The 13,184-nt window shown below is 35.0% G+C and overlaps 1 protein-coding gene across 8 annotated transcripts in view; it reads left to right on the forward strand.

Moving 5' to 3' along the window:
* METTL15P1 (methyltransferase like 15 pseudogene 1) overlaps positions 1–13,184 on the forward strand; it is a 115,960-nt gene that overhangs the window by 18,647 nt on the left and 84,129 nt on the right. The window contains exon 2 of one of the 8 annotated variants that reach the window (XM_040700762.1): positions 6,177–6,213. The exons of the other annotated variants lie outside the window; for them this stretch is intronic. Coding sequence (XP_040556696.1) covers positions 6,202–6,213 — 12 coding nt within the window. The 5' untranslated portion in view covers positions 6,177–6,201. The remainder of the gene's footprint in view (positions 1–6,176; positions 6,214–13,184) is intronic. 8 annotated transcript variants of the gene reach the window in all.

Below are 13,184 nucleotides of genomic sequence, written 5' to 3' on the forward strand. Positions count from 1 at the left end.
CAGGGTAATGGCTGAGAACTTCTTCTCACCTCCTCTCCCACCCCCTGTTGGTTTAAGAGCTTACTGCTGACGTTGGAAAATTTCAGGCTACAATTGTTAAAATTAGTTGGGACTTGCAGGTTGTAGAAAACAGAATCTTTCAATGAAAGATGATGGCTATGTTATTAATAATAAGTAATGCTACCAGAGGAGCTTATAAAAAGGCACATTTAAAATCTGCTGCTTCAGTTTCACACTATACAAACCATTACTTATATTTAGTTTTTTGAGCTGTTTATCCAAAATGGAATTATAACAATACTTGTGAAATTCTCGCCTTGGTAAACCTATTGAACAGTTGTATCAGAATATGCTTCATCAATCTAAATTTAAAACAAGACTTTCTCTAAGAAGGTCAATGAAACTACTTTTCTTTTGATCTTGCATCCTTGTGGATGTCTGCATAGTTCTTCTGTAAGGGAAGTTTTACTGGATGAGTCAGTGCACTGAGTCATAGGCAGCATGAAGCCTATAGTGCTCTAGACTAACTAATTGGTAACAGTCTCAAATTTAATTAAAGTGCAGTTGTCAGTTCTGTGTTACTGATTGACATCCCAGGAAAGTATTTTGTTTTTGGCAACTTACATTAATTGTTCTCAGTTTGTGTGGTTTAGGATCCTCTTAATGTTGAATAGATCTGCCATTGCTGTTATCATCTCTGTGCTTTTTGATTTCTATACTGCTCATTTTGAATTTTTTTTTCGTTAGGTAACATTTTCAGTAATTATGCTCATTATCATACTTGTGACTTTACAGATGTGTAGAGTCCTTTGAGGATTTTTTCTTAGAATTTTCTTCTTTAAGAACAGTCAAATTAGCACAGATGAATATTTTTTTCTCACTTCAACTCTTCCCAAAATTTTGTAAGCATGATGCAAAATTTATTAAAAAAAAAAAAGTAGTAATTTGTGTTGACTTGTAGATTGCATGTTCAGTTGTGATAGGTTTTATTTCTAACGTTCATCTTGTACCTTGGTTTAGTATAACAGGTAGCTTTTGTTTATCCCAGTGTGTGCCATCTTCTCCAGGTGATGATGTGATGGTGGTTTCCAGTGACTGGAGATACTGGGACAAACGGAGCCTTTCTTCCTTTTCTTCACTTTCTTTGTGTGTGATTCTTTCTTTACCTCCTCAAGGAGCATCAGGGAAAGAGCTGTGTTGGCAGAAAAGAGATGATGTCTTGAAGCTGTATATCTTTCATTAAGGAAAAATGTTCAGGATGCTGGGGGAAAATCAGGGCTTGATTGTATTTTTTTAATTTATTTTATTCATAATTGCTTCCACTGGGTTTTTTTTTTTTTTTAATCTACTGGCTTTGTGCGTGACTCCTGGTTTTCCCAGCTGCGAACTGAGGAAGGAAAACTTGAATGACTTGTAATGCTCTGTGCCAACTGAGTTTCTTACTTTTTTAAAGCCTTTGAGATAATGTTTCCATATGTGATAGATACTGAAACTTGGATGATGGAGAAATTTATTTCCAGAAATTTATTTATTTACCAAACAAGGACATAGATGATGTTTTGATTACCTATTAGTTTTTTTATCTTGACCAATTTCTCCTCTTTTAATGTGTTTAGATGTAAATATCTTTCTAAACCAGAAGACTATCAGAAATACATTGCTGATTCACATTAGAAGTACACTTGACCAGATGTGCAGTTGCTGTTGGTGCCCAACAACAGGTGCTAATGGAAGTGTTACGGAAGGGTGCATTAGGAAATGCTAATTTATCCATCCTTCACCTCTAAGCTTCTGACGGTAGTTTAAGGATGTCCTTAAGGGGGAGAAGATAAAAAGAAAAATTGTGGGTTGCATTCATGTTGCATGCATTCTTGACTGACGTAGTCTTTTTTATCCACGTTTGATCTCTTTTAAAAATGTGTTCAATTTTAGCCCTCTCCCTTCAACACGATACCCATAGTTCCAATATTTGCATGAAAAGCGCTTTCTTGTATTTGTTCTAACTTGATGCCTGATAATATCATTAAGTTCACTGAGCTCTTGTATTTTGAGATAAGTGAATCATACCATCTGGTCCAGCTGTATGAAAGTAATGTTAATAGTCCTCAGCAGAAAATAGCTGGAGGCTTTGGATGTTGTACTGGACCAGAGATGTGTGTCCTAAGGGGATGCCTTTTCCTCCTTTCCTGTCTTGTCCTCATCTAAGCACAGTTTCATATGAAGCAGCAGTGACTGAAGGTTTTCTAGTCTCTCCTGAAATGATCATAAAGCTAGCTCTGAAATCTGTTTTTTTTTTAATGTTTTTTTTTTGTTTGTTTGTTTCTATTTTATGAATTTCCCTCACATCATCTTTCTCTTAGGAATTCAAGGCTTACCCATAGAATTGTAGAATGTCTTAGGTTCCAAGGGACTTTAAAGGGAATACTCTTGCCATGGGCAGAGTTGCCAACCACTAGATCTGGCTGCTCATCCAGCCTAGCCTTGGATGCGTCCAGGCTTGGGACATCCATATCTTCTCTGGGCAACCTGTACCAGTGCCTACCATCTAATCTTTATTTTCCATTTTTGAGTTTAAAGCCTTTCTTCCTTGTCCTGTCACTACCAGACTGTGTAAAAAGCTGGTCTCCCTCCTGTTTATCCCTTCAAGTACTGGAAGGCCATGATAAGTCTCCCCAGAGCCTTCTCCAAGCTAAACAAGCCCAGCTCCTTCAACCTTTCTTCATAGGAGAGTTGCTCCAGTCCTTCTTTGTGCCCTTCTTCTGGGACCCACTCCAACAGCTCCACATTATTCTTGTGATGAGGGTCCCAAGCCTAGATGCAGAATTCTGGACGGGACCTCATAAGGGTAGAACAGAGGAGGAAAGTCACCTTTCTCTTTCTGCTCTCCAGTCCTCTTTTGATGCAGCCCAGGATACCACTGGCCTTCCAGGCTACAGATGCACACTGCTGGCTCCTGTCCAGCCTTTCATCTGCCAGGACCCCCAAATTGTTCTCCCAGTCTGTAGACATCTGGATTGCCCACACCCAAGCGCAGCACCTTGCTCCTGGCCTTGTTAAAGCTCATGTCCCTCTAGATGGCATCCCTTCCTGCTGTCATACCAAGTGTACCACTCAGCTTAGTATAGTCTGCAAACTTGTTGATGCTGCACTCAATCCCACTGTCTACGTCACTGATAAAGACATTTAAGAGCCCCTGTCCCAAGATGGACACCTGGGGAACACTACTTGTCAGCAGCTTCCACTTTAACACTATCCTCTGGCTATGACCATCCAACCAGTTCCTTATCCACTGAATAGTCCAGCCTTCAAATCCATTTCCATATCTCTATCAAATTCATGTCTAGTGGGAGTGGTATTTTTTCCTCTTTTGCAGTCATCAGTGATTTTACCTAACAGCTGTGAGGTTTTTGAATATGAGGAAGAATCGCTTGATATCTGATGCGAGTCATTCTCAGCCTTCTTCCTTTTTGAAGAATTTCCTCTTGCATTCATTTCTTTTCGTTCTTTACCTTGATTTTTATCTAGTTCCATTCCTTCTGTATCAATTCTTGCTCCACTAATTGTATGCTTATTCTCCGTTGAAGCATGTACTGGCTTGGTTTTGATTAAGTGTTAAAAACGTAGTGTATTTTAAAAATGTATATAAATCTATTAAAAATCTATTTTTTTTAACATTATGCTATGTTAAATATGTCAGTGTGTGAGGATACATGTTTTGAATATAGTCACCAAGTTACTTATTCTAGAAACTGAGAATAAAATTAATTTTAAGGCAAACTGCAGCATTTTGGAAAGCATCTTTTTAAACACTGAAGTTCTAAAGTGAAGCTTCTACCTCCTTATAGTCACAGAAGAGAATAAAGCTCTTCTGGAGGCACCCAGTTTCTAAATAGAATGATATCAGATAAGTCTTCCATTTTGTCTTAACTTTTCTTGTTTCTTATAGAAGACGCTGGAAAACGTTTCTATTCTGAACTCTTGAAGTTTTGATTTTAAACTCGGTATTTTAGTGACTGTCATAACTTTTTTTTGTACACTAACAGTGGTAGTAGCATGTTCAGTGCTAAATTTGTGTGATGTGATGTCTGTAAATGGCTTCTTCTTGAACATATGCATTGCTGTTCACATAATGTTGGCTATGTAGTTACAAGTGGTGATAGTTTCCTATTCCTGTTTTCTACAATTTTTACATACAAATACCCATGTTTTTGTTTTTTAGTTTCTCAGACTTAGGGCTAAGTTATTGCTGGTCAAAATCTATTTATTCTGAACTGGTGCACTGAAGATGAAGAAATAAGATTTATGACTTGTTAATGGGGTTTCTGCATCTCAGTACAAAAGTCCAGAACATCCTACCAGTGGTAGGAATTCCATTTTCTCTACAGAGAGGAAATAACTGAGAATATTTTCATATGCTGTTTAATAAATAAATGTTTTTTTAATGTGGAAGACAATGCTTCCTTCATAACACAAGCAAATAATTAATGGTGATAGGTACTATCTTTTACCTCTATAATTTCGTGCAGTATTTAAGTGAAATGTTTGTGGATTGTTTTCTGCATGCATTGACGTTTTCTATCTTACAGACAGTGGTTTTGCTTTGCTATGGTTATCTTGTACCAAAATTGTACAGAAATTCTTTCAGATTACATAGTTCTTCTAGTCAGGTTTGAAAAAAATAATCATTAAATGACATCAGAAGCACTAGTCTTGAAGTATGTGTTAATCTCTTGTCTGCTGGTAGAGAATAACTGGAGAATTAAGACATAATTTCAGCAAATGTTATGCAAGATTTCTCTCTTGTTGTCCTGACCATATTGAGTGAGCACAAATAAGTGCTCAGAGCATGCTAGAGCTGGCATTTAGAAAATCTGGAAGATAAAATGTAACACCTACTGAGGCATGAAACAAACAAGTAAGGTACCAATTGGAAAATAATTTCAGAGGCTGTAGTACTATAATAGTTCAATAAGGAGAATTGAAAACATGCTCTTAGCCCACTGATCTTTATGGCTTTGTAAAGAGTTCTCCTGTCTGAATTTAAAATGTCTTTATTCTTCTCTCAGCAAGTCAGATTGTTTGCAGTAGGTTGTAATAGTATATTAAAATAAATATTGTAAGCAGAAGAGTGGAATGCAAGGCACAAGTTATCAAAATCAACCATCTGATTATTATGCGGAGTATTAAAAACTTAGTAAAACAGTGACTCTTATCTTAATAAATGTATATCCATAATGTAATTTGAGAGGTTTGAGTTATGAGTTACCATACCAACCTAAATTTTTCAAATGTTTATATGATACTTCTGATGAAATACATTTTGGATAAAAGTACATAAATGATTATAAATGATGGTTTTGGTCAGATACGCTACGTTACTGTTCTACGAAGATCCCAGGTTTAAACATCGTAACCAAGATGCCAATCATCAGACATGTAAGAACATGCCATCCCTGAATGTGTATGTATCTGTCATGCTTGAAACATGATTTCCTCTGGAAATTGCTTCCATCTTGCTTAGTGAGGTTGTAGAGTGAAAGAGAATGGATGTGGATATGCTGAGTTGATTTAGCAAGTTGGGTTACATTGGTACATTGACTTTTAATGAAAATTTATTTATAAGAAGTTTAGCTCTACTTGACTCTGAGCGGCTGGGCACAACTATAAACTTTATTTTTGAATGCGGAATGAATTCTTGTGTGTGGCTTCTGGGAAATAACTGATTGCCTCCAATCATGGGCTCCTGTTCTTCTGTTTACATCAGTAAACATGAAAACAGTGGGTTTTTTGTTGTCTGTTTTTTCACTTTTGCAAGTGTAGGAGTCTCCTCTGCAATGCTGATGACGTGTGGCATTCATGGAACAAATGGTACTTTATCTTTGCTTTTAGAAGCAAATCCTACCTGTGCAAACTACTGCATTTTATTGCCTGAGTTTAAATGTTAATGCTAGAAGAGCAGAAAGGCTAGATGTAATGTTCCTTTTCAAACAGTTTTACTTGGTAAATGCCCTACAGTTTATTAATTGGTGATATTCAATAAATTCTTGAGCTGACAAGTTTTGTTGTAAATACCTATTAAATTATATGCTTTCAGAACCTGAATCTTATTCATATTTTATTTCAGTGGTTGTTACCAGTTTTTTTTTTTCTTCTCCCATTTTTCTTTGTGATGTTAGCCACATCAACTCCTCCTCTTATAACATGCTACTACAGGTAGGACTTGCCTCATAAACAGACTGTCTTGCCAGTATGTGAAGTATGCTGCCTCTCTTCTTTGTAACTTTTGGCGAGAACTTGCAATAATATCTGTTGAAATGTGATAGTATCAGTTGAAATGCAAGCAATTAGTTTTAACAACTTTAATGTAAAATACAGTTTATGTTGCACTTAATGTGCTTGTTTATTCTTTTTGTAATTAACATCTGCACATTTTTTTGAAAATAAAAACAATAACACAAAATCAGGTTTGCCTAGCTTAGTCATTACATTGCATGCTCTGATTTCTAGCATTGTGTGCTATCTTAAAATACCTCAGTAATACAAGTGAGAATGCTTTTTGCATTAAAAAGAAAGTGATGATTGTTCATACCGCAAATTATGGATGCATGTTATTTTTCAGTGACTGATGTCAATGCTGCATGCCCTTTAGGCATTTTTTATGACAGTAGTTGCATGTTGCCAGTTAAGTCTTTTATTCATATTGAACTAGCTGCAGATGTGCAACAAGAGACTGAAAGTTCCTGGTGTTCGACTGTATGTTTTGAAGAATGCAATAGGTGTCTTGTGTAATCAATGGATTGTATGAAAACTATATTTTTGATTTTTAAGCTTGTTATTTTTGCCAGTGGTTAATGATAAGATTTTTCTCAGGGTCTCTATTGTGTTTTGATTGCTGTATTAATGAAGTAAAGAGTATTAAAGTAAATAATAAGTCATACTAGTCTCACTAGGAATTTGAACTCATATTTGTGGTAGGAAATTAATCTGGTTTTAATTGCCCTTGAGTCTGAAGTATGTTCCTCTTTGTAAAGCTGATCTCACATAAATATAAATCAGTAACTGGCTGTTCTTTAATTATGTATTACAGTATTGTACCTGCATACTAGATGAGAATGTGAGCATCTCAAGTTACGGTGTATTGGAGGTCATTAAATCTTCCCTGCTTTATGAAGTTTAGTAGCAGCACACTTCTAATTACTGAAAAATGCATGTTTGTGCTGCTTGTTTTAGAGTGGCTATGTTTAGCTATGGAAAGACACTCACTCACTTTGTAAGTAACTCCATAGGGATTTTGACAGCATGGAGAACAATTGTTGTAAAACAACTGCTAAAAGATCACAAAAGTATGTTTAAAAAAAAAATTGTCATTGCAAATAGTTTTGAGATGTTCTAATGTAAAATCAGAAAGCACATCATAATTACTAGCGAATATTTTTTTATTATTATTATTTTTATTTCAGAAATACATGGCTGAATTCTACCATGATCCAAAAAATACTGCATGAATATAATGAAAAGATCATTGACGTAAGCTGTACTCTCAATAGCAGCCTGTTTTCTTCCCTCACCAATTTACACTTAACTTTCTGTTGTGGTTTAACCTGGCGGATAGCTAAGCTCCATACAGTCGTTTGCTCACTCTCCCACCTTCCTAATGGGATGGGGAGAGAATCAAAAAGAACAAAATAGAACTCGTGGGTTGAGATGAAATTATTTACTAATACAGAGAAAAGGAAAAGTATAGTAGTTATGACTCTCTCTCTATATATATATCTGAATGTATATAACAAGTGATGCACAATCAACTACTTATCACTCCCCGGCCAGTGCCCATCTAGCCCCAGAAGAAGTGGAAGAGAGCCAGATGAACTCCCATTTCCTTCAAAACTCTTCTTCCGTGTGATATCATATATTATGGAATATCTTTCTGGCCAGTTTAAGTCTACTGTCCTAATTCTGTTACCTCCCAGTTCCTTGGCCCCTTCACTGAAAATTACTTTGATTCTGTACAGCACTGTTTAGCAACAACTATAAACATCTGTGTATTATCAGCATTGTTTTTGTCCTAGAACCAAAACATAGCATCATGAAAAACACTCTGAAGAAAATAATTCCATCTCAGCTGAAACTAAAACATTTATTTCCTCTTCAGCTAGGGCTTATTTATGCTAAAAATGCTGTAAAATTTATGGAGAAGATGTTGGGGCCAGGGGACTTTCAGAACATACCTTTTATTTTCTTCAGGTTGTCAGTTGTTAGTCTTAAGTGTACTAAGTACTTACTACTTTTTAGCAATGACTGCAGTCGTAGATAGTAAGGATAAAATATATTTATGCTCTTGGTGTCATACTGCAAAAATCACTATGATATGAAGTAGGAATTTGAGTTTCTTACTGAAATGCATCATAAGCAAGGCTGGTGGTTGAGTTGCTGGAATCTGACTTCTGGTGATGTTTTAATTCTGTTCTCTACACAGTATCTGTGACTTCTTCATATCCAAGTAAATCTTCAATTAACTCAGACATGGTGTGGTTGACCAACACAGTAAAAAAATGATGTATGCCAAAATTGTTCACTATTATGGCATACCAAAACTTTTAGTAAGTCACACTATTATCAGGCATAATTAGCATTCAGTGCAAAAATATAGGGCATCAACCAATGTCAGGGGAGACCAGAAATCCTTTAGTTTTTAAGGCATAGTATTCTACAGCATGCTTCTATTGCTGAAGACAGTCCATCGACAAGGCATCCTCTACAGTGGTCTAGAACATCCCTTCTTATAACCCTTAGTCTACCTCCTTCTAGTCAGAGATGGACATTGTCAACTCAGTGTTCAACAAGTCTGTTATAGGAGCAAATGCTGCTTGGTAGGTTCACTTGAACTGGTTTCAGTAAGGGTGCGCAAGTGTTGCACAATTCCTAAAAAAAAAAAAAAAAAAATTGCTTCTAACGATCTGTTTGATTCATCAACCCAGCCATGAACAAAGGCATCTCTATACTATGTCTGTTCTGGTGTAGTAGTGAACTGTAAGTTCCTGTCCAGGAAGTGAGAAATAAGCAGCTATGGCCTTTTCAGGGAAATACTAATCCTAGCACTGGAGTAAAGATGCACAGGTTCCCTAACAACAAAAGGAATACTGGTGAAGCGTCCTGTTTTGTTGAACATGTCCCATGCTCATAGTTCTTGACCACAGCTCATTTGAGATAGGAGGTGGGTAACACAGAGGAGCAGGAGGACAGTGGTGGTGTTGTTAAGGTGCCCATGGAGTAAGAAAGATAATGAATAGCCTGGCTTTGCTTGACCAACTGTATAATTTTTTAACAAAGGAAGAGAATTGGCTACAGAGTATATAATGTTTCATTTGCAAGTCAGCTGAGCTTCACTATCCTGAGGACCAGAGTTAATTGTGACTCATTGATTTCCTTCTCCCCAGTTCCACCATGTAAGCATGTGTGCATTTTAAAAATTAAAAACACCTTAAGGAACTTGGAATTTTGAGTACATGAAATCAGTGAAAATTAGAAAAAGAAAAAATCAGGGTAGCAGCACAAACCATGTACTCTTTCCAGAATGCATACTCTGACAAAGACTTGAATTTCATGACAACATTGTTCAGAGAGTTTCAGTAGGCATTGCATGTTTGCAGTTTAGTTGTTTAGCTGATGCTGTAACATGGTGGATTTGTCTGTACAGGGAGTATATGGGATATGGTGGTTCTGTTTTCTTTTCTTTTTTTTCTTCTAAACTGTATGAAATGAACCTTTTGTGTTGAAAGCAATGCTTCATGTATTTTGGCAGCTAACCTTTTGTAAGACATGACAAATGCTGTGCAACTTTAGGTTTCTGCTTATAGAAATGAAAGCTTTCATCTTTGGGTGCTGAGTTTTAGAAGACCGTTTTTAATGTACTCAGATAAGACTTCTGAAGGATAAAATTTAACGTTAGCTCAGAGAGGGAGAGAAGTGAACTTTAGTTGATTCTTGCTGAAATTGTTAACAATCTCATTGCATGAATGATGTTAAAAACAAATAGGAGATTATGCTCACTCACATCACCACTTTTTGACTTCCTCTTATAGAAAATGTTATCTATTTGAAGTGAGTTTGAAATGGTAGAGTTTGTTTTCAAATACCCATTACTTAATCAGGGAATGATATATGAAATAATAATACTGAATGAAATAATGAAATAAGAGAAAATGTTCATTGTAGTGCAGTTGAATTGGTAGCTGTGCACAATTCATGATCTCATATTTAAACTTCAACCAAAGGTGAATGAATAAATAATTTATTTTTCAAGAGACATGTATTTTCTTGAGAATACCTTGGTGATATTATGACAATAACTGAGGTATAGTACAATCAAATTGGGTAAGTATTTATATTAAGCTATTTGAATATAATGGTATAATTTAACAGAAGGTCTGTTACCAATAATTATTATATTGGTATATATATATTGGTATATATATATATATATATATATAGGTATATATATAGTGCCACAAAACTACATAACTATTATTTAATGATACGAGGACATCTGTGAGATTTCTTACTCCAAACACAGTTGTAAATTGAGTCCAGCCATGAACTTCAGTTGACAGAAAAAAGACTCCACATGTCTTTCAGATGAAAAGTGATCCTACTTCCATTAGTCTCTTTTGAATAGATTGTTTATTTCAGTAGTAAGATGTTCCAAGTCAGCACCAATGTTTTGGATCATGTTGTGTAATTGAGCTGGTGTAAATGACTTTTCCCCCACGCATGATAAATAGATGTGCAGTAGCACTACAATTAATGTATTTTTTTCCTGTTTGTAAATATCAATTGAAATAAGTTTTAAAAGAAATATATTTCATTTTAATTTTTACACAAATTTTTTGACAAGAGATTAAGGGAAGTAGTTCAGTCAATTTGAGATTCTCTTATTTTTTGCATGTACTGATCATCATGACTTGTTCAGATATAATTGTAGGAATAAATTAAAATGCAAAATGATATCAGAAATAAACTCTAGAAAGAGATGTGAAGTTACTTCTTTGTTGTCACTGATAATCTTATACCTTAATACTGCCTTGTAAATTATACAAATTTAAAGTTTATCTTCTGGTATTTATTTATTTCCATTTTCTCCACTGCTGTTCACAACATGCATTAAGAAAAGACAGCCCTAAGTTTCATTCTATTTTTCTATTATATTGGTCATAGTAACAATCTGACAAAACTGTTCTGACAGATGTTAACATCTTGCATCAAAAGTGATGAGTTGCACAGCGAGCATTTTCTACATATACATCACAAAACTTTTTTTTAAGGCTCTTGTTCAAAGTTCTTCTGTACTTTACAGAAAATAATTTTAAAAATATTTAAGAGAAAGGTCACAGCCCATATAGGAAAGAAGGAGTGTGATGATTGGCCAATTAAGCATAAAAATAGAAAACATTTATGAGATTTTTTTCGTGGTTGAAAGGTAGGTGATGTAGGAAGTGCACATGTTGACTACGTCCATGACAAATGTGTAAGGGGAGATGGGGTGTTTTTTTTTTTTTTTCTATTAGCAATGAGAAGAAGAAGAAAATACAAGGGAGCATATAGAAATACTATGGCTGGCTTACATTTTGAATTATAGCAGTCAGGATATCCAAACAATGTTTTTAATATGGTTGTTTTTTGAAAATTGTGTGTACTGCCATAATATGATTAGAAATAAACAGTTTGTGGAAATACTTATAACATGAACTGAATGTGCTTAGGTGGTGACCTGGAAAAAGAGAGTAGGAATACACTGCAAACATTCTCCTGGTAATGAACAGTTTCAGCAGCTGTTAAGGTTCAGATCTGATACTGGTATGAGAGGAGGAAAAAACAAAACAAAACATGAACAAAACAAACAAAAAACATCTTCTAAAATGCCTTGCTGTAGGAAACAGTGTTATTTCCATTCCCCAATTTTCTTATGAAAACATGTGAATTTGAATGTAATGTTGTCTCAGAATAATTATATTTTCTGTTGATTGAAAATTACATTCGGCATGGTTTCAGCAGTGTGGAAATACTTCAAATTACATAGGTCCCAGAAATAGCCTGTTTTATATGAAACTAACCTCTCACCATGTTACAGGACTGGGGCCTATGAACTTGTAGTGCTCTATGGTATGTGGTTCAGCTTCTGCTGGGTGAATTAATTCTCTGTGCAGTGTAGAATGTATGCATGCACATGTTAAAGTATGTACATGTTCATGAGAGAAAAGTGTTAACTTCAGTTTTTGGGCATTGTTGCAAATTAAGTTTGACAGAATACGTTATTTGTTTTTTGTTGACTTAGAAGGCTAGTTTTATTATAATAATTCTATGTAAAATTGATTGAATGACGTTTTTTTCAATTGTTCATTTGTCTGTATGCCTTTCTCTAGGAAGGTTGTCTAACATTGATGTATGTATTCTGTGCATAAAACTGAGCATTGACTGGGTGGGGAGGGAAAGTCATAATGTTCTTTTCCTGTTACTATTATGCAGTATGTTTCTGCATGTTGCAACATGAGAAGTTTGTTTCAAACATGGTAGATTGCATAAATATTCTGAAGATGTTTTTGTTTCTTGATCAAGTTGGGCAGTTGCCTTAATTTTAAGGCATTTGGATGCACTCATAAATTCCTGGTATTTTAAGGTGTATGATATTCATATGTTGTGAAGCATTTAGGTGGCACAGAAATGAACTAGAATTGAAGAAAATCCTCTACAGTTTGAGTGCTTGTTTTTTTTTTTTTTCTCATTGTATCTCAAAGAATGTATCAATAGGTGTTGAAAAAGACCTGAAATGCTTGTTCCCATAATTCCAGAAAGTATTAGGTTTTAAAGCAAAAAAGCCTTTTCTCTCATGTTCTGAAATATTGACCAGATACTTTTTGAAATTGAAAATGTATGCCCATTCAGGGAAGCTTCAACTGATCTTCAGTTAGAATTCAGAAAATGATTTGGAATGGGCTGAGCCATATATATATATATTTCAAGATATATATATATATATATATATATCATATCATATATATATATATTTTTCAACAGTTATTACTTCTAGCTTGGAAGAAGGAAATTACAAATCAGAATGGTTCTTAAAATTCATATATTGTTTCACTCAACAGTGCAATTTTTTTAAACAGTCCTTACCCCTGCTATTT

The sequence above is a fragment of the Gallus gallus genome, chromosome 5 (genome assembly GCF_016699485.2).
Source record: "Gallus gallus isolate bGalGal1 chromosome 5, bGalGal1.mat.broiler.GRCg7b, whole genome shotgun sequence".
Taxonomy (NCBI): domain Eukaryota; kingdom Metazoa; phylum Chordata; class Aves; order Galliformes; family Phasianidae; genus Gallus; species Gallus gallus.